Here is a 24498-nt window from a genome sequence, read left to right as displayed (position 1 = left end):
ACATGGTAAATTGGTCCTCAATCCCTCGTGTAGAAGACCTGACCTAGTTAAGGAACAAGAAACCCCCCTCCCCTCCCATCCAACCTAATGCCCAACGTTTATTTACCAGCCCTTTAGGATTAGCGGGGCATTTGCAGATTAAGCCCTAAAATGAGAGGCCATCCTGGTAGTTTGTGTTGCTTTAGAGAAGAGATCTGGCTTCATTGTGTATGTGTGTGAAAGAGCGAGAGAGACCGACTGTGGGCATGAGCGTCCGCTATCAAACAGAGATGCCTTATTGTACCTCATCCTGAGGGGAGAAGGTGATCTGAGTGGACCCCCTTCCCAAATCCAGCATCCCCACAGTGGGTGTCTCAGAGCCGTGGAGACCCACTGCAGAGAGAGCAAGAGTGGGGTTGGGGTGGGGGGGCAGTACCAGTTTGGTCACCAAAGAGGAACTGGGGATGCAGCGCTAGGCTAATCCAATAACAGGTAATCAAAATGTCTTGTCCAGAATATTAATCTATATTGCTGGTGTTCTGTTTATGTACCAGAATTAAGCCTGTTCTGAACATTGAGTTTGGGGCCAGGGAACCCGAGGGTGAGGGTGGTAGGGTCAGTACAGGATGCCTTTAGTTCAATCCGTCACGCCAAGTAAACACTGACCCCTCAACACACCACATTAAGGCCTGACCCTTTGACTCAGATATTGACCATATTTGGGTAGAGATGGTCACATCCCCAATGGAATTAATTTTCTCTTACATATAGTACTCCTAATCTTGGATCTTAATCTATATCGATCCTTACCAATGCTACTTATGCCAGTAGTAACTGACAGTAATCAAAGTTTGAAACTATCTCACCTATGAGGAAGTTGACTGTGATCCAAGCAGAGATCCCTTTGAGGAGAAAAAGAGATGGTGAATTACCTCATCCCCCTTAAATCAATCCTTCATAATACATGTATACATAGTTTGTGTTGAAATCATTTAAACACGTATTAAAGTTGATCATGGAACAGTGCTTAAGGTTAACTATTTAGGTCAAAAGAGATGACACTGTTTGATGCCATAATATGTGTACTCTACCGGTCAAAAGTTTTGGAACACCTACACATTGAAGGGTTTTTCTTTATTTTTTACTATTTTCTACATTGTAGAATAATAGTGAAGACATCAATACATCAACTATGAAATAACACATATGGAATCATGTAGTAACCAAAAAAAGTGTTAAACTAATCAAAATCATGTAGTAACCAAAAAAAGTGTTAAACTAATCAAAATAGGTTTTAGATTTGAGATCCTTCAAATAGCCACCCTTTGCCTTGATGAGTTTTGGACACACTTGGCATTCTCTCAACCAGCTTCATGAGGTAGTCACCTGGAATGCATTTCAATTAACAGGTGTGCCTTGTTAAAAGTTAATTTGTGGAATTTCTTTCCTTCTTAATGCATTTGAGCCAATCATTTGTGTTGTGACAAGGTGAGCGGGTATACAGAAGATAGCCCTAATTGGTAAAAGACCAAGTCCATATTATGGCAAGAACAGCTCAAATAAGCAAAGAGAAACAACAGTCCATCATGACTAAGACATGAAGGTCAGTCAACATGGAAAATTAAGAACTTTTAAAAGTTTCTTCAAGTGCAGTCGCAAAAACCATCAAGCGCTATGATTAAACTGGCACCCATGAGGACCGCTTCAGGAATGGAAGACCCAGAGTTACCTCTGCTGCAGAACATAAGTTCATTAGAGTTACCAGCCTCAGAAATTTCAGCCCAGATAAATGCGTCACAGAGTTCAAGGAACAGACACTGTTCAGAGTACTGTGTGAATCAAGCCTTTGTGGTCGAATTGCTGCAAAGCAACCACTACTAGAGGACACCAATAAGGAGAAGAGACTTACTTGGTCCAAGAAACACGAGCAATGGACAATAGACCGGTGGAAACTTGCCATTTGGTCTGGAGTCCAAATGGGAGATTTTTGGTTCCAAATGCCTGCACGTGTATTTCCCACCATAATGCATGGAGGAGGAGGAGGTGTTATGGTGTGAGGGTGCTTTGCTGGTGACACTGTATGTGATTTATTTAGAATTCAAGGCACACTTAACCAGCATGGATACCACAGCATTCTGCAGCGATACGCCATCCCATCTGGTTTGGGCTTAGTTGTTTATCAACAGGATAATGACCCAACACACCTGGCTGTGCAAGGGCTATTTTACCAAGAAGGAGAGTGATGGAGTGCTGCATCAGATGACCTGGCCTTCACAATCCCCCGACCTCAACCAAATTGAGTTTGGGATGAGTCGGACCGCAGAGGGTTGGAAAAGCAAACAACAAGTGCTCAGCATATTTGGGAAGTCCTTCAAGACTGTTTGCAAAGCATTCCAGGTGAAGCTGGTTGAGAGAATGCCAAGAGCTGGGCTAAGCTGTCATCAAGGCAAAGGGTGGCTATTTGAAGAATCTCAAATATAAAATATATTTGGATATGTTTAACACTTTTTGGTTACTACATGATTCCATATGTGTTATTTCATATTTTTAATGTCTACACTATTATTCTACAATGTAGAGAATAGTAAAAATAAAGAAAAACCCTTGAATGAATAGGTGTTCTAAACCTTTTGACCGGTTCTGTATATTGCACATTGTTTGCACTTTGAGTATGACTCCATTGTGTGCATCAGTGCATTTAACAACACAAATGAACCTTTCCTAGTTTATGGACTTTTACAGTAGGATGTTAAAAAGCTATTTACATTTACAAACAAACTTCAAAACAGAGTGATGTGCTATAAGTCAAAACCACCATACGTTGTCACTTAGCTACCATGCACTTTGTTCACTTCATCTGTCCTGCATCCCTCAAAATTCTACTTAGTTTTTGCATTAACAAGTCTGTTCAAATCAGAGAAGTCTGAGTAATCTCAGTTAGGCTAAGCGTCTGGGGCAAGAGTGGCAAAAATCTAACTGATAAGGCGGCGAAATCCGTTTATGGATCGAGTGGGAGTTTAGCATTTCAGCTCAGCAATGACGCCAGGGGAATGTGTCTATTAGGCAAAAAATGTGAACTTCAAAGTTAATTCAGTAATCATAAAATGCATTTTTCCAAGGGTCAGGTCACCTCCACTGTAACAAGCTGATAGACTTGGGGAAAGAAGAAAAAATATTCAGCCTCAGAAATGAATGGCGGATAATCGGTTTGCAGAGATTAAACGGAACATTATCCTACAGTCCCCTAATTGCTTGTATGAACTACTTTAAAAGGATTGGATTAAAATATTTTGTATATTGCTTGTGCCCATATCAAACATGCCTTTCAACAAAAACACCAAGGTATATATTATTTCTATATAACAACCGTATTAAAGCATCAATGCCCACGATATTGGCAGAGAATTGAAGGGTCAGTGCCGGGGCAAAGGACCAGAACTTAATAGCCACAGTGGCCCTGTCTGCCACCAAACAGCTGGATGTTGATCAAACAAGCCAGTAATAGACCAGAGAGTGCCTGGCCTCTATCATCTGGCCGTCCCACTGGACAGATGGGAATAGTGGCTGTGTGGTTCTAAAGGTCAAAGAGGGTCCCAGTCCAGGCCCAACTCCATTAGTTGTGAATGTATTACTGTAGTTCTGCACTCAAGTCCAAGTTTTGCTATTATTAGTCATGGAGGTTAAAGCATAGATTGACACGAAGTTAGTGAATTATGGAAAAGCAAGTTAAGTCCCTCGGTATGCATTGGTAAAATCAGGGTCAGGTGAAACTGAGTGACTTCTCTATCTCTCTCAGACCCAATGCAACACTTACCACATTTACATACGAGTAAAGTCATACTGTATAAAACATTTAAAAAACACAACAGTTGTGATGGAAACAAGAAGTCTTGGTACAATTTAATAAGTGCAGAAAGATCATTTGTTCATTCGACATGGTGGGATCTTTTTGTGTCTGTAAAATAAATTACGTGAGGTGGAGACGCCTTTATGTGCAAATATTGATATAAACCATATTGAAGTAAATTTGGAGTCACATGATGATGGTGTGTGGTCCTCGACTCGGGATACCATGCAGTTTTAGGCGACAGATTAAATCAATTATGAACCTCACAGGGTGGTTAAAGTGCACGATGAGCTTAATGCCCCTTTCCAATACATATCAAGGATCTTATTCTTTTGACATGATGATCGATGCTTGCAGTTTGACAAAAATATTCTCGCTCTTTCCATAATAATATCATATAGACTAGCCTACCCACACTAGTGCTGAGCAACTAACTAAAATCTTTGTCGGTTTTCAAACAACTAATTGACTGAGATCAGTTCCAACCTGGTGAGCTCAATGCACACATTGTGCAGTTTCTCTAGAGATAAATCAGATCAAGCCCAAACTGTGCGATGTAGTAAAGAGTTGTAGTTTCAAACAGGCCAAGGTTCTACATAGTGTAGCACAAAAAATTTTTTAATAAACTACAACGACCATAATCCATTGTGCATCTACTTGTCCGGTCTGTGTTTCTACACCTGCATTGCTTGCTGTTTGGGGTTTTAGGTTGGGTTTCTGTACAGCACTTTGAGATATCAGCTGATGTACGAAGGGCTATATAAATCAATTTGATTTGATTTGTTTCTTTTACACCTGCTTCATGAAATAGACAGACAACGCGTGATCGAGAGATAGAGATGCTTTGCGACGCAACTGCTGTCTAACTGAAAATACATCATCTGCGTGATTGATAATTGTTATTCAGCAATGCCTTATTTACTTTGAAGAACTAATAAAATGGTGATTTTATCAGACAGCATAGGCAGCAGCTATGAGATGACTTGGAATGAAATAATAAAGTCATCAAATAAAATAAATGTAGTAAGTTTTTTTTTAATGAAAACATAACAAAAAGTAAGTTTGAATGACAATGAGGGGCAGTATTTTTACAGCTAATGCCGGAAGATATCCCTCTAGTGGTGTGGGGGCTGTGCTTTGGCAAAGTGGGTGGGGTTATATCCTTCCTGTTTGGCCCTGTCCGGGGTGTCCTCGGATGGGGCCACAGTGTCTCCTGACCCCTCCTGTCTCAGCCTCCAGTATTTATGCTGCAGTAGTTTATGTGTCGGGGGGCTAGGGTCAGTTTGTTATATCTGGAGTACTTCTCCTGTCCTATTCGGTGTCCTGTGTGAATCTAAGTGTGCGTTCTCTAATTCTCTCCTTCTCTCTTTCTTTCTCTCTCTCGGAGGACCTGAGCCCTAGGACCATGCCCCAGGACTACCTGACATGATGACTCCTTGCTGTCCCCAGTCCACCTGGCCATGCTGCTGCTCCAGTTTCAACTGGCCTGGGCCCTAGGACCATGTCCCAGGACTACCTGACATGAGGACTCCTTGCTGTCCCCAGTCCACCTGGCCATGCTCCTGCTCCAGTTTCAACTGTTCTGCCTTACTATTATTCAACCATGCTGGTCATTTATGAACATTTGAACATCTTGGCCACGTTCTGTTATAATCTCCACCGGCACAGCTAGAAGAGGACTGGCCACCCCACATATGCTCTCTCTAATTCTCTCTTTCTTTTCTCTCTCTCGGAGGACCTGAGCCCTAGGACCGTGCCCCAGGACTACCTGACATGATGGCTCCTTGCTGTCCCCAGTCCACCTGACTGTGCTGCTGCTCCAGTTTCAACTGTTCTGCCTTATTATTATTCGACCATGCTGGTCATTTATGAACATTTGAACATCTTGGTCATGTTCTGTTATAATCTCTACCCGGCACAGCCAGAAGAGGACTGGCCACCCCACATAGCCCGGTTCCTCTCTAGGTTTCTTCCTAGGTTTTGGCCTTTCTAGGGAGTTTTTCCTAGCCACCGTGCTTTTACACCTGCATTGTTTGCTGTTTGGGGTTTTAGGCTGGGTTTCTGTACAGCACTTTGAGATATCAGCTGATGTACGAAGGGCTATATAAATAAATTTGATTTGATTTGATTTGTTTGCCTGAGGCTGATGCCGTGTAGGTGTTTGTACACATGCATATACACACTCAATCAAATGCCCATATGTGCACATACACGGACACACACACGTAAATACTGTAATACATCACTCAAACATATTTAGTTGGCCTTGCTGTTATGATTTTTGTTGTCTTTAGTTTTTTGCATTGTTGTTTTCTGTTTTCCTTTGTCTTTCTTTTAATTTTGTTGGTGCGTTGGGGGTCTTGGGGGTGGGGAATGGAATATTAATTTATTTAGAAATATATAATCCTGTGGGGGGAGAGGGTCTTGGATGCTTGAGGGGCAGCTCTTGGGGAACTGTGGGAGGGGTGTTGGAGGGCTGGTGGCCTGGCGGTTGGGAGCTTGGGCCGGTGACTGATGGATCGCTATTTCGGGTCCCCGTTTTTGACCTTGTGGGAGATCTGCCGACGTGCCCTTGAGCAGGGCGTTGACCGTGGTTGTTTCTGTGTGTCGCTCTGGATGTGAGTCTGTTAGATGACTAATGTGATGTAGTTGTTGAGCGGTGTCACTGTGAGTATATTGCATTTTTTAAAGAACAAGAAATACACAACTGAAATATTTGATTAAATAAATGTGAATAAATTATGGTTAATAGTAATAAGAAGTCATGTGCAATGACTACCATCATGGAACTTTTATGAATTAATTTATTCGGTGTTGTTACATCATTCAACCCACATAATAAGTGCATTTTAATGTAATTATTATTTATTTTTTACAGAAACAGAAATCCGTGATTATTTTATAATTGAACCAGAACTCAAAAAGCACTAACCTGCACTGTATCTGCATGCTGTTGGCTAGAGAGCACGTGTCAAGACCAGAGTAGGCACATTTGCTATTTAACTCAACAGTTTGTAACAAAACTAAATCGGTAGAGTTGAAAATGCAAAGGAAACATGTTGAGATTTTTATTCGGTACATGAACACATTGAGTGCACTACATCACACACTGATTTTTATTCGGTACATGAACACATTGAGTGCACTACGTCACACACTGATTTTTATTTGCAACAAGTCAGTTTGGTGGAAACACCACCAGTGGGAAAATGGGCATCTTTTCTTTATGCAGATTTTATTTTATATATTCGAATGAAAATCTATTGCCACTTGGATGGAAACCTAGTTAGTGGTGCGGAATAATCCTACTCACAGATCCAGTCCTATGATAACTATTCACCAATTTCTGCTCACTTAAAAAGGCTTTATTTTTTTTTTATGCCAATTCATCATGCAAGATTAAAGAAAAAAATAGAAAGGTTTGTTTCATGTACACTTACAAGATGACATGGCGTCATAAACTGGGTTGTTCTGACCAGAATGAGCCTGTCTATTGTGACAAATTTGCAGCAGAACTTCTTTCTGAGCATACCAAAATGATACATCTCTCTGAATTGCCCTGTGAAAGCCTCACACTAAGATCGTATTTTATAACTTAGCTAGTCATGTTCGCAAATGAACAAGCTTTCAAATGTTGCCCACCTGACCCAGATTGTGATTTTTAACAGGATGTTTTTGGATTGTGTAAACAATAATTGTGTGATGGCGGGGATTCAGCTACAAGTGTGCTTGCTTTAGTTCCTCAACAGCAGAGCAAGGAGAGCTTAAAAAAATTAATAAAAAAAGAAGCACCCTATAGTTGAAGACCCTTCAAGTTAAAAGTGCATTTAAATGACTTAAGAGCTGTGCACACTTCGGAGAGGCGTGTATCCTCTCACTCAAACCCGTCATTGTTTAGTCTGTTGCACCTACCCCACATTTTCCAGGAATATTATCATGTTACTGAATGTATCCAGAGTATTTTCAGATTTCATTAACAAAAGTGGCAAAAAGTACAGTAAATGTAGAATGCAAATAAAATCAAAAATGTGATGTTTGGATTTAGTCTGGTTTCAGGTGAATTGTGTCCTCAATTTTCTCCAAACTGTTTCCTTTTAATTGCTACCATGCCTATGCATATGCATTTCATATTTGGGTCTTTCTATAAAATGCAGGTACCAGTGAGCATTTCTTGTAGTGGACAACTGTTTGGAGCTGTTACAAAGTCATTCATAATAATTGACCTTATTTATTCTTCACATGAATACATTAAAAGATAAACACTGAACAAAAATATAAATGCAACATGTAAAGTTTGGTCCCATGTTTCATGAGCTGAAATAAAACATTTAAAAATAACTCAAATATTGTGCAAAAATTACATCCCTGTTAGTGAGCATTTCTCATTGCCAAGGTAGGCCACACCAGTAAGGTAGATGGATTATCAAGAAGCTGATTAAACAGAATTATCATTACACAGGTGTGCCTTGTGCTGGGGACAATAAAAGGCCACTAAAATGTGCAGTTGTCTCACAACACAATGCCACAGATGTCTCAAGTTGAGGGAGCGTGCAATTGGCATGCTGAATGCAGGAATGTTTACCAGAGCTGTTGCCAAAGTATTGAATGTTCATATCTCTACCATAAGCCGCCTCCAATGTTGTTTTAGAGAATTTGGCAGTACGTCCAACCGCAGACGACGTGTATGTTGTCGTGTGGGCGGGTGGTTTGCTGATGTCAATGTTGTCAGAGTGTCCCGTGGTGGGTTGGGGTTATGGTATTGGGCAGGCATAAGCTACGGACAATGAACACAATTGCATTTTATCGATTGCAATTTGAAGGCACAGAGATACCGTGACAAGATCCTGAGGCCCATTGTCATGCCATTCATTCACCACCATGCACCTCATAAATTCTGTTGATCTTTTTCAGGGTGGTTTCATGGTGGTTTGGGGCGGCAGGGTAGCCTAGTGGTTAGTGTTGGACTAGTAACCGGAAGGTTGCAAGTTCAAACCCCCGAGCTGACACGGTACAAATCTGTCGTTCTGCCCCTGAACAGGCAGTTAACCCACTGTTCCTAGGCCATCATTGAAAATAAGAATTTGTTCTTTACTGACTGTTCAGGGGCAGAACGACAGATTTGTACCTTGTCAGCTCGGGGGTTTGAACTTGCAACCTTCCGGTTACTAGTCCAACACTGACTAACCTTAAATGTTTTTTTTTAATTCTTCAGCTATGTTTAGCATGGCTATAAATGATGGAGAAGTTGACTAAAGCACAAAAAGACCTGGCAACTACACATGAGAAATAAACATGTGGTGTCCATGTTTCTTGTGACATTTTGAATGACATGTAGATGTTTTATTGCTGCTAGGTGGATTTACAGTTTCATTGTGCCTACCTAGACTTTTATTATTGTAACTACACGTGAAGCTGCAAGAAAATCATGTTTAAATGTGTATCAAATCATTTAGAAATGTTGACCCTGATGTCACACATTGGCCCCTTTATTTATAGAAAGACCCATTTCTTATGTAATAAACATTTAAATCTAGCCCTATCCATATAGGCCAATTCCCATACGTGTAGTGTTGAAGACATGCTCTGGAACTTTGGTGACTAGTAAGTATTCTTTAAACCTCCCGCTTTGGGCTGCATGTGTCAATGTGTAGTTCATACCATGCGTAATCTATGAGCAGAATTACTGTCTTACCTCAATTAGCGACAAATCCCTAGTTTGAAAGACACTATTTAACGGAAGCTGTGTGGTGCCATTTTCCTCCACGTGGGCCACCCCACTAGCAATTAGAGTTTCAGCCAATGAGCTTTAGCCCCTCGCCCTTTGAGTGACAAACAGCAAGATGCACACCCAGCAGAGCGAGAGAGCAATGACGTAGTGCCCATAGCTGCACATATGTGACATAGTAAATAAATTAACGGTCATGACCGTGGGGGGGAACAAACAGCTGACTGAAGACAGGACGCCTGGGCATTCTTTCCGTTTCTGCAGGAAAATGGTGCTGAAATACATGCTAACACGTGCCACTACAACGTGCTGAAACCACAGATAGGAGGAGCCCGATGTCTCTCAGGATGTATAAATCAGAAGCATCCGTTTAGATAATTTGTTGTATAATACTTCTGAGGCACAGCTGAGAACATAATAATTTGCTTATTGTTTTTACTGGACTGATTGACTGACCATCAGATGCAGTCTGAGGGGAGGGAGATTGCAGCAATCAGGCTGCCTCTCACCCTAATCAGTGTCCCTCCGCTCTCCCTCCTTCCGCTGAGAAAAAGGGAAAGTCTTCCAGCTCACAGCGAAACTCAAGTCGCACTGCATTATTTGCCTCATGCACCAATTAATGTCGTTACTCCTATGACCAAAAAATGTGAATTATTCCTTGATATTAAAAGACAAGCCGCTAATAATACCGCTAAATAAAAAAAGCTTAATCGGAAACACTTTGCAATACTCATTCATTGCAGCCATCATGCTGGTTGTAGGGAGAAGTACAGTACCAGTCAAGTTTGGACACACCTACTCATTCCAGGGTTTTTTCTTTATTTTCTTCATTGTAAAACAGTGAAAACATCAACACTTGTTTGGTTACTACATGTATCCATATATATTTTATATTTGAGATTCTTCCCAAGTGGCCACCCTTTGCTTTTGACAACTTTGCACACTCTTGGCATTCTCTCAAACAGTTTGAGGTAGTCACCTGGAATGCTTTTCAATTAACGGGTGTGCCTTGCTAAAAGCTCATTTGTGGAATATCTTTCCATAACGTGTTTGAGTCAATCAGTTGTTGTGGCAAGGTAGGGGTGGTAAACATATTTTTTTATTTAACTAGGCAAGTCAGTTGAGAACAAATTCTTATTTACAATAGCGGCCTACCAAAAGGCCTCCTGCAGGGATGGGGGCTGGGATTAAAAATATAGGACAAAAACACACATCACAACAGTACATAAAGAGAGACCTAAGACAACTGTCCAGTTTGTTGCAGCTCGTTCCAGTCGCTAGCTGCAGTGAACTGAAAAGACAAGCGACCCAGGGATGTGTGTGCTTTGGGGGACCTTTAACAGAATGTAACTAGCAGAATGGATGTTATGTGGAGGATGAGGGCTGCAGTAGATATCTCAGGGGGAGTGAGGCCTAAGAGGGTTTTATAAATAAGAATTAACCAGTTGGTCTTGCAACAGATATACAGAGATGACCCGTTTACAGAAGAGTATAGAGTGCAGTGATGTGTCCTACAAGGAGCATTGGTGGCAAATCTGATGGCCGAATGGTAAATAACATCTAGCCGCTCGAGAGCACCCTTACCTGCTAATATATCAATTACGTCGCCGTAATCTAGCATGGGTAGGATGGTCATCTGAATCAGGGTTAGTTTGGCAGCTGGGGTGAAAGAGGAGCGATTACGATAGAGGAAACCAAATCTAGATTTAACCTTAGCCTGCAGCTTAGATTTGTGCTGAGAGAAGGACAGTGTACTGTCTAGCCATACTCCCAAGTACTTGTATGAGGTCACTACCTCAAGGTCTAAACCCTCAGGAGGTAGTAAATCACACCTGCGGGGAGGGGCATTCTTCTTACCAAACCACATTACCTTTGTTTTGGAGGTGTTCAGAACAAGGTTAAGGGCAGAGAAAGCTTGTTGGACACTAAGAAAGCGTTGTTTTAGAGCAGGGTGTCAAACTCATTTCGCATATGTGGGCCACATACGGCCTAGGGAGATGTCAAGTGGGCCGGACCATTAAAATTATACCATACTCTGCTATAAATAACCAAAATATCATGTCTTTCCTTTGTTTTGGTGTAAAGAAGCACAAGAACATTAGGAAAATATTGAAATTTAATGAACTATCCTTTTACAAAACATTTCATGAAACACCTCATATTTCCTTAGACAAATGTGCAATTTACTTTTATCATTCACAAATATGCATTGCAACTGATCCCACTGATTGTACAAAGGCACAAAACTTTAATTGGTACTGAAAAATATAGTAATGCACTTTAAGATTAAATGAGACTTTTAAAGAAAGGAACTTTTTAAACCACTTACACATAGCATATAAAATCTAAATGTAATCCCTGCGTACACCTTACAAACTAAGGAGAGTGATTTTAAATGTGTAATGAAGAAAGTGTTGCCTGTCCTGTAAATCTGTAAACTTCATACATGAAACATACATACACATACAATACATACTGAAAATTTATGGAGTTGTATGAACAGGAATTCCATCACACAACTTTTTGTTTTAAAGCTGCTGACTAACATTAAAGTGCACATTTTTTAAATCACCACAGTAAGGATTCATCTTCACAGAGCTGTATTCTTTCAATGCAAACAGTATCTAAGGCAGCATTTTAAGGGTGTTAGTCTAGTCTGGACTTGTATTTGTACCTGAAACTTGGCATCTTTTGGCCTGTACAAGTGCATCAACACCAGGTGTCATGTCCTGACTAGCTGTCACTTTCAGAATGTCATTTAAGTGCTTGTTTGTGAGCCTTGAACGCAGTGTTTTTGTTTTATTGATATTCATCACTGAAAATTTGTTCACAAAGGTAGGTTGTCCCAAACATGCACAAAATTTTAGCAGCCAGGGCTGTTAATTTGGGGTACCCTGGTAGTAGATACTGATAAAATCTGTCCAGACCTACAGAGGCAAATTTGCCCTTCAAATCTGCATCACACTGCAAATCAATTATCTCTAGCTGAATTTCGACCGGCAGATCAGAAGCTTTAACTGTGAAAGGTGAGCGAAAAACTGAAAATTCTGTCTCAAGTTCACCAAATACCTGAAAACGTTTCTCAAACTCCCGCAGTAGTCCTGCAATTTTGTCTTTGTACCGTTTCATGTCCGCATCAGGTCTGGTCACACACACATCTCTCAGACAGGGGAAATGAGCAGGGTTGCCATTTGCCAGTTGCATCTCCCACAAAGTCAGCTTCAACTTAAATGCATGTATGTTGTCAGAAAACTGTGTGACAACTTTTTTGCGGCCTTGCAACATTTTGTTCAGATTGTTCAAGTGTTCAGTAATATCAACCAAGAATGCAAGGTCCCGTAGCCATTCCTGAGATTGTAATTCCAACACCGGTTTTCCTTTTTTCTCCATGAACTGTCCGATTTCCTCTCGTAGATCAAAGAAATGCCTCAGCACAGCGCCTCGGCTTAACCATCTCACTTCAGTGTGGTATGGCAGGCTGTGGGTAATGTTGCTGTCGCTGAGAAGTTTGTCAAACTGACGATGGTTCAGACCTCTGGACCGGATGAAATTTACAGTGCGAACAACCACCTCCATGACGTGGTCCATTTTCAGCGACTTGCAACACAATGCCTCCTGGTGCAAAATACAGTGAAATGTCCAGAAACGATCTCCTCCATTAAGGGCTTGTACTTTGTCTTTGAACTTTGTCGCGACACCTGCTTTCTTTCCGACCATGGATGGCGCGCCGTCTGTAGCCAGGCTGACAAGCGGGACCAGTCCACTCCAACTCTGTCCAATGCAGCAACGACAGAGCCGAAAATGTCCTCGGCTGTTGTGGTGTCCATCATTGGCACCAACTCAAGAAACTCTTCAGTAACAGTCAATGTCTCATCAACTCCTCGAATAAATATGGCCAGTTGGGCCACGTCTGTGATGTCAGTGCTCTCGTCAATTGCCACGGAAAATGCAATAAATGACTTGACTCTCTGTTTCAATTGACTGTCTAAATCTGCCGATAGTTCCGAAATCCTCTCTGCTATAGTATTCCTCGTCATGCTAATATTGGCAAAAGCTTGTCGCTTCTCGGGACATACAAGTTCAGCCGCCTTCATCATGCATCGTTTAACAAAGTCACCGTCGGAATACGGCTTCGATGCTAATGCTATTTCGCTAGCAATTAGGTAGCTGGCTTTTACCGCTGCTTCACTGACTTCTCGGCTCTGGATGAAAGTTGACTGCCGTTTCCTCAGACCCGCCAGCAATTCGTTAATCTTATCTCTTCTCAGTTGTCCTTGCAAGCCGTCATATTTTTCGCTGTGATGAGTCTCGTAGTGGCGTCGAATATTATATTCCTTCAATACCTGAAACTTGTTGCAAACACACCAAGCACAAAGGTTTTCCGTGCATCTCTGTAAATAAATATGACGTGGTCCATTTTTCTTTGAAAATTCTACACTCCTTATCTACTTTTCTCCGTTTGGATAACGACATTTTGGCTAATGAGGGTGTAGTGGAGAGGTAGAGACATTAACAATCTTAACAACGTCGTAACAAGCAGCAGATGGCGCATTGATACCGTCTGCTGTTTTCAGTCTGTCTCAGTGATGCGGCTTGTCTTTAAAAAAAAATATTAATTCCATGTCTTTTATGCATTTTTTCCACTTTCAAATTATCCTGCGGGCCTGATCGAACCTCCTTGGGGCCGGTTCCGGCCCGCGGGCCGTATGTTTGACACCCCTGTTTTAGAGTGTTTAACACAAAATCCAGGGAGGGGCCAGGTAAGTTTAAGACTATCATCTGCATATGAATGTTTGAGAGAGGTTCCTACTGCCTGAGCTATATTGTTGATGTAAATTGAGAAGAGAGTGGGGCCTAGGATTGAGCCTTGGGGTACACCCTTGGTGACAGGCAGTGGCTGAGACAGCAGATGTTCGGACATTATACACTGCATTATTTGAGAGGTAGTTAGCAAACCAGGCCAAAGACCCCTCAGAGACACCAAAACCCCTTAGCCGGCCCACAAGAATGGAATGGTCTACCATTTCAAACGTATTTGTTAAAAGGCTAAGTCCATATTATGGCAAGAACAGCTCAAATAAAAAAAAACTTTGAAAGTTTCTTCAAATGCAGTCACAAAAACCTGGCTGAAACTGGCTCTCATGAGGACCACCACAGGAAATTAAGACGCAGAGTTACCTCTGCTGCAGAGGATAAGTTCATTAGAGTTACCAGCCTCAGAAAATGGCAATTAACTGCACCTCGGATTGTTACTTGAACTCTAAAGGTGCAAACACAGACTGCGTGAATCAGACCTTAATGGTTGAATTGCTGCAAAGAAACCACTACTAAGAAGAAAAAAAAACACCTTTGTGAGACACAGAGTAGGTGAACAGATGATCTCCGCATGTGTGGTTCCCACTGTGAAGCATGGAGGAGATGGTGTTTTGCTGGTGACACTGATTTATTTAGAATTCAAGGCACACTTAACCAGCATGACTACCACAGCATTCTGCAGCGATACTCCATCGCATCTGGTTTGCGCTTAGTGGGACTATCATTTGTTCTTCAACAGGACAATGACCCAACACACCTCCAGGCTGTGTACGGGCTATTTGACCAAGGAGAATGGAGTGCTGCATCAGATGACCTGGCCTCCACAATCACCTGACCTCAACCCAATTGAGATGATTTGGACCACAGAGTGAAGGAAAAGCAGCCAACATGTGCTCAGCATATGTAAGAACTCCTTCAAGACTGTTGGAAAAGCATTCCAGGTGAAGCTGGTTGAGAGAATGTCAAGAGTGTGCAAAGCTGTCATAAATGCAAAGGGAGGCTACTTTGAAGAATCTCAAATATATTTTGATTTGTTTAACACTTTTTTGGTTACTACATGATTCCATGTGTTATTTCATAGTTTTGATATCTTATTATTCTACAAATGTAGAAAATAGTAAAAAAAAAAAACTTGAATGGGTAGTTGTCCAAACTTTGACTGGCACTGTAGGTGAGTTGAATTAGGGAGAACAAACATTTCATGGCTTAGAAAAGTGTTTTGAACAAAGTGTTGAACAAAGTGTTGACAGTGCTGAATAACAACTTAAACATGAACTTAATCATAAAAACAGAAGCTCTTTGCTGCATTTGTTGAGTCCCTCTAGTTATAGTTGTAAAAGCTTTGATCTCACAGTATCAACTTTGCTGTGCATTCAAGGCTTCTTTTTACAGTCTATGGCTTGAGTGCAGACACTGATCTGAGCTCTGATTGGCCACCGGTAGGCCTATAGGAGCACTTGATTTGCTCTCTGGGACTGCCGGGTAGGCAGAGTTCAACATTCAGACACATGAAATGGTTTAAAGAAAAAAAATGAGAACACTGCCTTCCCGGCACTAGGACTGCTGAATCAAGTGCTCCTACTGCCAACAGTGTGAAACAAAGGAAAAAGTAGGAACACAAGGCTTTATCGTGGTTGTTTTTTTCCCCAGAAAAGTATGGTGATAAGACAAGAAATGCCTTTGCGATCGACTGGTTGATCTCCATCAACCGGTTGGTGACCACTGGTTTAAAACTTCCACTCGCCACCAAATATGGTGACGAGAGAAAGTCCAGTGGCGGGAAGTGGGAGAAGATGGAGCTAGAGGAAACTTGGCCGACGTTCTGCAAATTTTCACATTGATGAAACATTAGATCTCAATTCAGTTCTGTTCCCAAAACTAGAATCTCTTACGAACAGAGTGCACTGCGTTTTGTCCACTTGATCCTTTGCCAAAATTGCGTTCTTTAGAAGTGTAAGGGTGAATTGAGTTATTGCACGCGCACGCTTCACTGTATTTGCATATAGAAAATATGCAAATACATGCTAACACGTGCCACTAGGATCTCACTAGCTTGTACTTAACTCTGCCCACCTCCGTGCCTTTTCTGCCCACTATGTTAAATTTGCTCGCATTGGAAACGACGCTGGGTTAGCTACCAGCATCTTCGATTAAACTTTGTTGCTTCTTGCTGAAACAAGCAAAACAACATGGTGTTGTAGCAAACAAGTCATTGGTTGCCTAGGCAAGGCGCCCCTCCCTGCAGCACATGCAGTTAGTCAGGAGAGCAGACAATGTCTCTTTCTGTACTAGTCAAACGGTGACCAAGATCATTTGGCTGACCAATAAAAGTCATCCAAAATTCCACGGCCGTCACAGCCCTACATGACAGTAGAAATACCTGCACAGGAAGGAAGTGTTTTGTGAAACGACATGTGGTTGAAGGCTAGACATACCTTCATCAGTGCCATCCATTATAGACACACTGTCCCCTCTGGACAGGAATGGAGACTCCAGAAACACCTCTCTCACCTTGGTAGAAAACTTTAGGTAAGTCCACAATCATGTTTGGAAGCCGTTTTCCACATGCATACTCCAGGTACATTCCTTCTATAATAAAACTATTTTCAATACATGCATGTAGACTATTTACGTAATTGACTATTTAGATTGAATTCAAGCCACACCTCCCTTTGTTGTACAAAGCGGTTGGGTAAGGTAACACTGCCACGTAGAAGGTCGAGGGATCAATGCAACAGGTCAATTAACCACTAAATAGCAGTATTATAGATTTAGGATGTGTCGTCCTTATCTGAATCTGTTATAGGCTATTAAATGGAGGAAGAGAGAGGATGTGAGTAGTGGAGGATCCGGAACACCGACAGGCGATAAAACTAGATAATAACAGGTCACTTATGCAATAAACTCATGACAATTGCTTTCAGCTGATAGTATTACAGAATTACAGTTAGGGGTGAATGTAGACATGTTATGCAAATACATTGCTTCGCTAATTTCTAAGTGGGCAACTCATGCCTTGACCGCTGCCAACCTACATTCTCTTTCCACCACAACTTTTACAGTGTAACGTCAGAAATCAGAGTGAAATGTAACAAGACGGCTAAAACGAAAGAAGATAACTCCACAGGAGTAGAGTGAGGATTGTGCAGAGTGTTTGTGGTCTGGTCATCTATCTATGCAGTGTCCACAGACAGTGACCTGCGGCGAAAGGCTCACCCTGTCCAGGTGTGTGGCCTTCTCCCCAGGCAGAAGGCGAAGGCCTGCGGTGGCCTTGACGACCAGAGGAGTGCTGCTCCACACAGAGGAGGGAATGCCGTCCTGGGCCACCTCCAACAGCTCCAAGATCCCTTCTTTACACTGAGAAACAACCCACAGAGAAGGCAGGGGATTAGATTTCAAAAGATATTGTCAGGGCAATAAGAAATTGCCTACATTCAGGACTGTTAGCTGTAGATGTGGCACAAAGCTTTTTGTCAATATACAGTGTCCTCGGGAAGTTTTTCGGACCTCTTGACTTTTTCCACATTTTGTTACGTTACAGCCTTTTAAATACATTTTAGAGTTAGTTTTTTTTCCCTCAATCTACACACCCATAATGACAAAGCAAAAACAGGTTTAGATGTGCAAATGTATCAAAAATAAAAAATAAAAACTGGAAATATCACATTTCCATAAGTAATCAGACCCTTTACTCAGTACTTGTTGAGGCACCTTTGGCAGTGATTACTACCTTGAATCTTCTTGGGTATGATGCTACAAGCTTGGCACACCTGTATTTGGAGAGTTTCTCCCATTCTTCTCTGCAGATCCTCTCAAGCTCTGTCAGGTTGGATGGGGAGCGTAGCTGCACAGATATTGTCAGGTTTCTGCAGAGATGTTCGATCAGGTTCAAGTCCAGGATCTGGCTGGGCCACTCAAGGACATTGAGACTTGTCCCGAAGCCACTCCTGTGTTGTCTTGGCTGTGTGCTTAGGGTCGTTGTCCTGTTGGAAGGTGAACCATCGCCCCAGTCTGAAGTGCTGAGCACTCTGGAGCAGGTTTTCATCAAGGATCTCTCTGTACTTTCTCTGTTCATTTTACCCTCGATCCTGACAAGTCTCCCAGTCCCGGCAGCTGAAAAACATCCCCAAAGCATGATGCTGCCACCACCATGCTTCACCGTAGGGATGTTACCAGGTGTACTCCAGATGTGACTATTGACATTCAGGTCAAATAGTTCAATCTTGGTTTCATCAGACCAAAGAATCTTGTTTCTCATCGTCTGAGTCCTTAAGGTGCCTTTTGGCAAACTCCAAACGGGCTGTCATGTGCCTTTTACTGAGTAGTAGCTTCGTCTGGCCTCTCTACCATTAAGTCCTGACTGGTGGAGTGCTGCAGAGATTGTTGTCCTTCTGGAAGGTTCTTCCATCTCCACAGAGTAACTCTGGAGTTGTCAGAGTGACCATTGGGTTCTTGGTCACCTCCCTGACTAAGACCCTTCTCCCTCGATTGCGCCGTTTGACTTGGTGGCCAGCTCTAGGAAGTCTTGGCAGTCTCAAACTTCTTCCATTTAAGAATGAGGGAGGCCACTGTGTTCTTGGGAACTTCAATGTTGCAGAAATGTTTTGTTACCCTTCCCCAGATCTGTGCCTCGACACATTCCTGTCTCTGAGCTCTACAGACAATTGCTTCGACCTCATGGCTTGGTTTTTGCTCCGACATGCACTGTCAACTGTGGAACCTTATATAGACCGGTGTGTGCCTTTCCAAATCATGTCCAATTAATTGAATTTACCACACATGGACACAAGTTGTAGAAACATCAAGGATGATCAATGAAAACAGGATGCACCTGTGCTCAATTTTAAGTCTCATAGCAAAGGGTCTGTATACTTATGTAAATAAGGTATTTCTGTTTATTTTTTTTTACATTGGCAAAAAATTATAAACCCGTTTTCAATTTGTTATTATGGGGTATTGTGGGGTATTGTGTGTAGATTGAGGAGAGATGTTCATTTAATCCATTTCAGAATAAGGCTGTAACGTAACAAAATGTGGAAGAAGGGGTCTGAAAACTTTCCGATTGCAATGTACATGAAGTTGATTCCCTTTTCTGGATCATCAGCATATGCAGATAGACCTGGTTTTATTGCTCTGTATGTTTCATGTGCCAATTTAGGAGCCTCTGTGGGAGAAAAAAAAGACAAAAACAACAAAAGAGTTGTATAAAGCCCACTGCAGAAATCTACTTACACAATTCACAATTTAAAGGGAATTGTAGGGTGATAATGTAGATTTAACTAATGCTAATAGTTACCAAAGGCAGAGAGCCATGGCAAGCTGCGTGCTACTATACAGTAGCCTACATAACACTGCCTTAACAAGTGACTTGTTCCATCTTGTCAGAATTTATACATTTCTTCTGTGATGCTTATGACCTACTGACATGTCTCTGCAAAACGATTAAGGCTATTTCAACAAACAGCAGGTGCTTGGAAACCATAAGAATAACAATCGTAGATTTAACAATAACGCCAAAACAGCACTTAAGTGATTTATCTTAATGTTGAAATAATGCGATAACTAAGCCATTTGGCAATGCTTTACAGAAACTTTTTTTATTTTTTATTCCTGATAGGAGGCATCGTAAGCCTAATATGAGGCTCTAAATGGAGTAATGAATTTGTGCATTTAGTAATGGCAACATCACATAATACAAATTAAGCCTGAAAGCCTTCTCACATGAATTCAAATCTGTAATTAACACTTTTTGCTGCCTCACATGGCTCACAAATGCTAAAAGCAATGCAAAAAGCTACATTTAATTGATTCCGTTTGGTAAACTACATTTGCAGATGCAGCTTATTCTATGTACATGCACCCAAACAAGTCCATGAATGGATGGAATAGAGCCTATATACATTTTCGGGTTGAGAGGTATGGAAGTAAACGTTCTCCATTATTTTCTACCTCTCCCAGGCAAGGGGTGTAATATTTGTTATCACATGTACCGTACCATTGTCCTCTAGTTGAAACTTGAAGACATGGATCCTTGTCCCTGTGCTCCCAGCATCAAAAATAACGCCATACTGGAAACGTCCGCTGACCACTTCTGAGGAGGTTGGTCTGTTTGGGTTGCCCGACAAGCCCAATCTGGGGTGGAAGTGAGGTGGTATTTTAAGAGATGGCTGGCCTTACACCATCATAGTGGTGCTTAACAAACATCAGGTAAGCCACCAGGCAGCCCACGAAGACAAAAACACTGATCTTCGGGAAACCTCATGGTGACTGGTGTATGTAAGGCACATTCTGCAGTTCCATACAAAACTAAAGGCTGTAATTTCTGGTGTTCCTCCTATAAATGAAACAGACATACAGCAGTTAGCCATCTGATAGAAAGCTGTTCAATAATTGACATCAAGGTTTAGCTAGCTAGCTAGGCCACCTGTACTCATAATTTTAAGATTTTCAATTATATCAGTAGAATGTAGAAACTGTTCCAACTAGTACTAGCTAGCTACATAACTACATTTAAAAAGACACCCTCCAGTGATTTTGGAACTTTTTCTTTTGAAAAGCAATATCCCAAATATAAAAAGTACACACACTAATGGGAGAAAACATTTTTTTGAGCAAATGTGTGTTTTTTTAGACAACTTCACTTTAAATGGTATTGCATTCAAAGAGTGGCAGGTACCCTAGCGGTTAAGAGCTTTGGGACAGTAACTGAAAGGTCACGTTTCAAATCTCCCAGCCGACTAGGTAAACAAAATCTAAATTAAGTGCCTTGCTTGTGATATCACCAGCCTCCCCCTTGCTTGAGGAACAATAGAGGCGCAATAGACAACAAATGAGGAAAGCCCACCCCATCCACTTATGCTATGTGGTGACTTACCTGTGCCTTTTGTTAAGTATATCAGGTGTTAAAGCGACACTCCATTCTCCTCCTAATATCATTTAACACTCGATTTACATAACAAAAAGGCACATTGCAATAGGTGATCCAGGTATGTCATGACATAACACAAGTGTGTGTGTGTGTGTGGGGGGGTTCTTAGGCACAACGCATCACGGCATGCCTGGACACAGCCCTTAGCTGTGGTTTGTTGGCCATATACCACAAACCACTGAGGTGCCTTATTGCTATTATAAACTGTTTACCAACGTAATTTGGGCAGTAAAAATACATGTTCTGTCATACCAGTGGTATACGGCTGTCAGCCAATCAGCATTCAGGGCTCGAACCACACAGTTTATAAAGGTAATTTGCACAGGTGGTCGCGTTGTCTTCCGTAAACAAGCGCTGTAAACATGGAGATATTGCCGTGTGAGAACATCTTAACAATGTTTAAATGAATAACGTTTTGAATATGTTTCCTCGCTGACATGAAAGATAAAGTCCTTATGCTTCCATGTTAGTGTTCAAACAAAGCGTCAGGAATTTTAACAAAAACTTCCTACGGGCCATACAGAAGATGCCTTTGTCCAACAATGACATACAATGTGTAATGGAACAGAGTCATTATCAAAGGCTAAGTTTCTCTTGACCTGTGACTTCTGTAAGACAAGACATGGAGTGTGTTTCTCACTTTTGCATTGCTAGTATGAATTCGTATGTACCTGGAATAGTGGCAGGCTAACTGTCACTGTATTTTAGGGCTGTGAGAGATGTCAGAATTTATTCGCAGCGAGCAAGCTACTGTAACTGGCGTGGTCCCTGGCTTGTTGATTTTGAAGACAACTTACAAAACAAAAGATGGATACATACCTATGCGTGGATCATAAGTAGTTACTTACTCTGATTCCAGTTGCATGTTCGATATTCCTATTTCGGACGATGGCTTGACTCATACCCTGACTTTGAGAAGGATTGCTTGACGACTAATTTAGCAACCGCGTGACGCAGCATGAGAACGTGAACGCAATTGGTCGACAGTCTGCTGGGTGAGGCGTAGTAAGTTCCTTCCACTGCCCTATCCTTTATTTTTTACTGTTATAAAACCACGCCAAATATATTTAAACTGTTGCACGTTGTGAAATACGTATACAATGATGCTGGACTGTTGCACGTCTGAATATTAATAAGCTTGCCTTTCTATACTTTGCTAAATGTGCTTCCATGCTGGCCAGATTTATGAACAGATTTGTCTTATGTACACAGTTAATTTACTCTCAAGAGAAACTTACATTGTATTCAAAATTCATTAGTATGTTTCACCCATTGCAACAAAAGCTACATTTTCAAATCAAGTAGAAGTTGTTCTCCCAGAAGCCAGGAGAGCATTGACTCTCATATGAAAATTGTTGCGTCAACTAGAACCATACCTAGCATGATAAAGTAATCACTTATATAAAAGCAACCTTAAAACAATAGCTAGTATGTTCACAAAATCAATTTCACACATCATGGACACACTGGCTTAAATATGTATAAGAACTCCATCCAAGGTTCAATTTGTTTTGAAAACTATGTTCCATCTTAAAAGGTTGTCGTCCACCTTGTTCATACTGCCACCGTTTTGCCCAAAAGTACAGTTTGAAAAAGCAGAAGACAGAAAAACATCAGGCACACTTAATTTGTCTCACCGGAAAGCAGTTTGCACCTTAGGGCCAATGGAATGCTCTCTAATATCGCTCTATCCTTTCTCTATCATCGCTGCCTCAAACCAACCCCCGATACCGCTTTGAAAACAACTCGAAAATCTCCGATTTAAATGCGTTCAAGGCAACTGGGAACCCCAGTTGTATTGAAAACACAAGAGTGTCTGTTTAATTATGTCAGTGTGTGGTGATGATGTGGGAAGAAAAAAACAAAGAGCTCCCTGGTGCTTTTAAGACAACGGCGGACTCTGAAAAAAACGAGATCAAATCATGACATCAGTGATCTTCATGTCGAAAAGACGGAGTTCTATAAAAATGGCAGAATTTCAGTTACTTGGATAACTGTTCAAAACGATTTTTCCCAGTCGGAACTCGTTTTTTCTCAGAGTTCGCAGTTCTTTTGAACACAGAGTAGTCAGATTTTTGAGTTTCAATTTGTTTTGAACGCTGCATATCTTTTCCCGTTTTGGTAGCTTCAATTTTATTCGTTTTGTAACTGTAATATTGATAAGATTCCTACAAAATGATCTGCAGACAAGTGTTCTTAGCGTGGTAATTAAAATTAAACAAATTCTCGCAGAGGTATTTCATTTAGAACAATAAGTATATTTCTTATAGAAATAAGTCTTTGTTTTTTAAGAACTGATTTGATTATAATGATATCTTACTGGTAAAACAAATGTATAATGCATAAGGGTTGTTGCTCAATCACTAAGAATGTGTATCTCTTTACAAAATCCCTGTTAGTTAGACAGTTCGCCATAGTCAGGGGCTCCCGAGTGGCGCAGTGGTCTAAGGCACTGCATCTCAGTGCCAGAGGCGTCACTACTACAGACCCTGGATTGATTCCAGGCTGTATCACAACCGGCCTTAATTAGGAGTCCCATAAGCGCACAATTGGCCCAGTGTCATCTGGATTAGGGTTTGGCCAGGGTAGGCCGTCATTGTAAATAAGAATTGTTCATTATAAAAAGTTTAAATAAATAGTCTTTGATCCTATTCCATCCGGAACTCCCATGCTGTTTAAAAGTGTAACCAGCCCTCACCTTCTTGAGACCCTTGCTTAGTCCAGTTGAGTCTCTCCAGTAGGAAAAATGTGTTTTTTCTTGCTCCCTCAGAACAATAACATATCTATAGGTTCTTTATTTCAAAGGGATGTCATATCTATTCCTTAGTCCCAATTTACTGGACTACTTTTGTCTGTTGGAAAAAGGTTTGGTCATTCGCACACAAATACTTGCTTGTTAATAAGATGGTCAAACAGGTCTCTTTCAGAATTATCCATAAGTATAACCCTGCAAAAAATTACTTGAAGAAACTAAAAAAAACACATTCACATTACCCATAAGTGACGCACGCAGTGGACTAAGGCACTGCATCTCAGTGCTTGAGGCTTCACTACAGACACTCTGGGTTGATTCCAAGCTGTTTCACAACCGGCTGTGATTGGGAGTCCCATAGGGCGGCACAATTGGCCCAACGTCTTCCGGGTTTGGCTGGTGTTGGCCGTCATTGTAAATAAGAATTTGTAATTAACTGACTTGCCTCCTGA

General features: G+C 41.4%; 1 protein-coding gene across 1 annotated transcript in view; it reads right to left on the bottom strand.

Moving 5' to 3' along the window:
• Window positions 1-23133, bottom strand: part of LOC118369607 (ectonucleoside triphosphate diphosphohydrolase 6-like) — a 42801-nt gene extending 19668 nt beyond the window's left edge. The window contains exons 1-5 of the mRNA XM_035754112.1: window positions 22932-23133; window positions 20362-20700; window positions 17583-17723; window positions 16802-16877; window positions 846-881 (exon numbers count right to left, since the gene is read on the bottom strand). Of these exons, the coding sequence (XP_035610005.1) occupies window positions 846-881; window positions 16802-16877; window positions 17583-17723; window positions 20362-20364 (256 nt within the window). The 5' untranslated portion in view covers window positions 20365-20700; window positions 22932-23133. The remainder of the gene's footprint in view (window positions 1-845; window positions 882-16801; window positions 16878-17582; window positions 17724-20361; window positions 20701-22931) is intronic.
• Window positions 23134-24498: the final 1365 nt, after the last annotated feature.

Source organism: Oncorhynchus keta, chromosome 36, assembly GCF_023373465.1.
Source record: "Oncorhynchus keta strain PuntledgeMale-10-30-2019 chromosome 36, Oket_V2, whole genome shotgun sequence".
Taxonomy (NCBI): Eukaryota; Metazoa; Chordata; class Actinopteri; order Salmoniformes; family Salmonidae; genus Oncorhynchus; species Oncorhynchus keta.
Note: the sequence above shows the minus strand (reverse complement) of the source record. Positions and strands in the feature narration are given on the sequence as shown.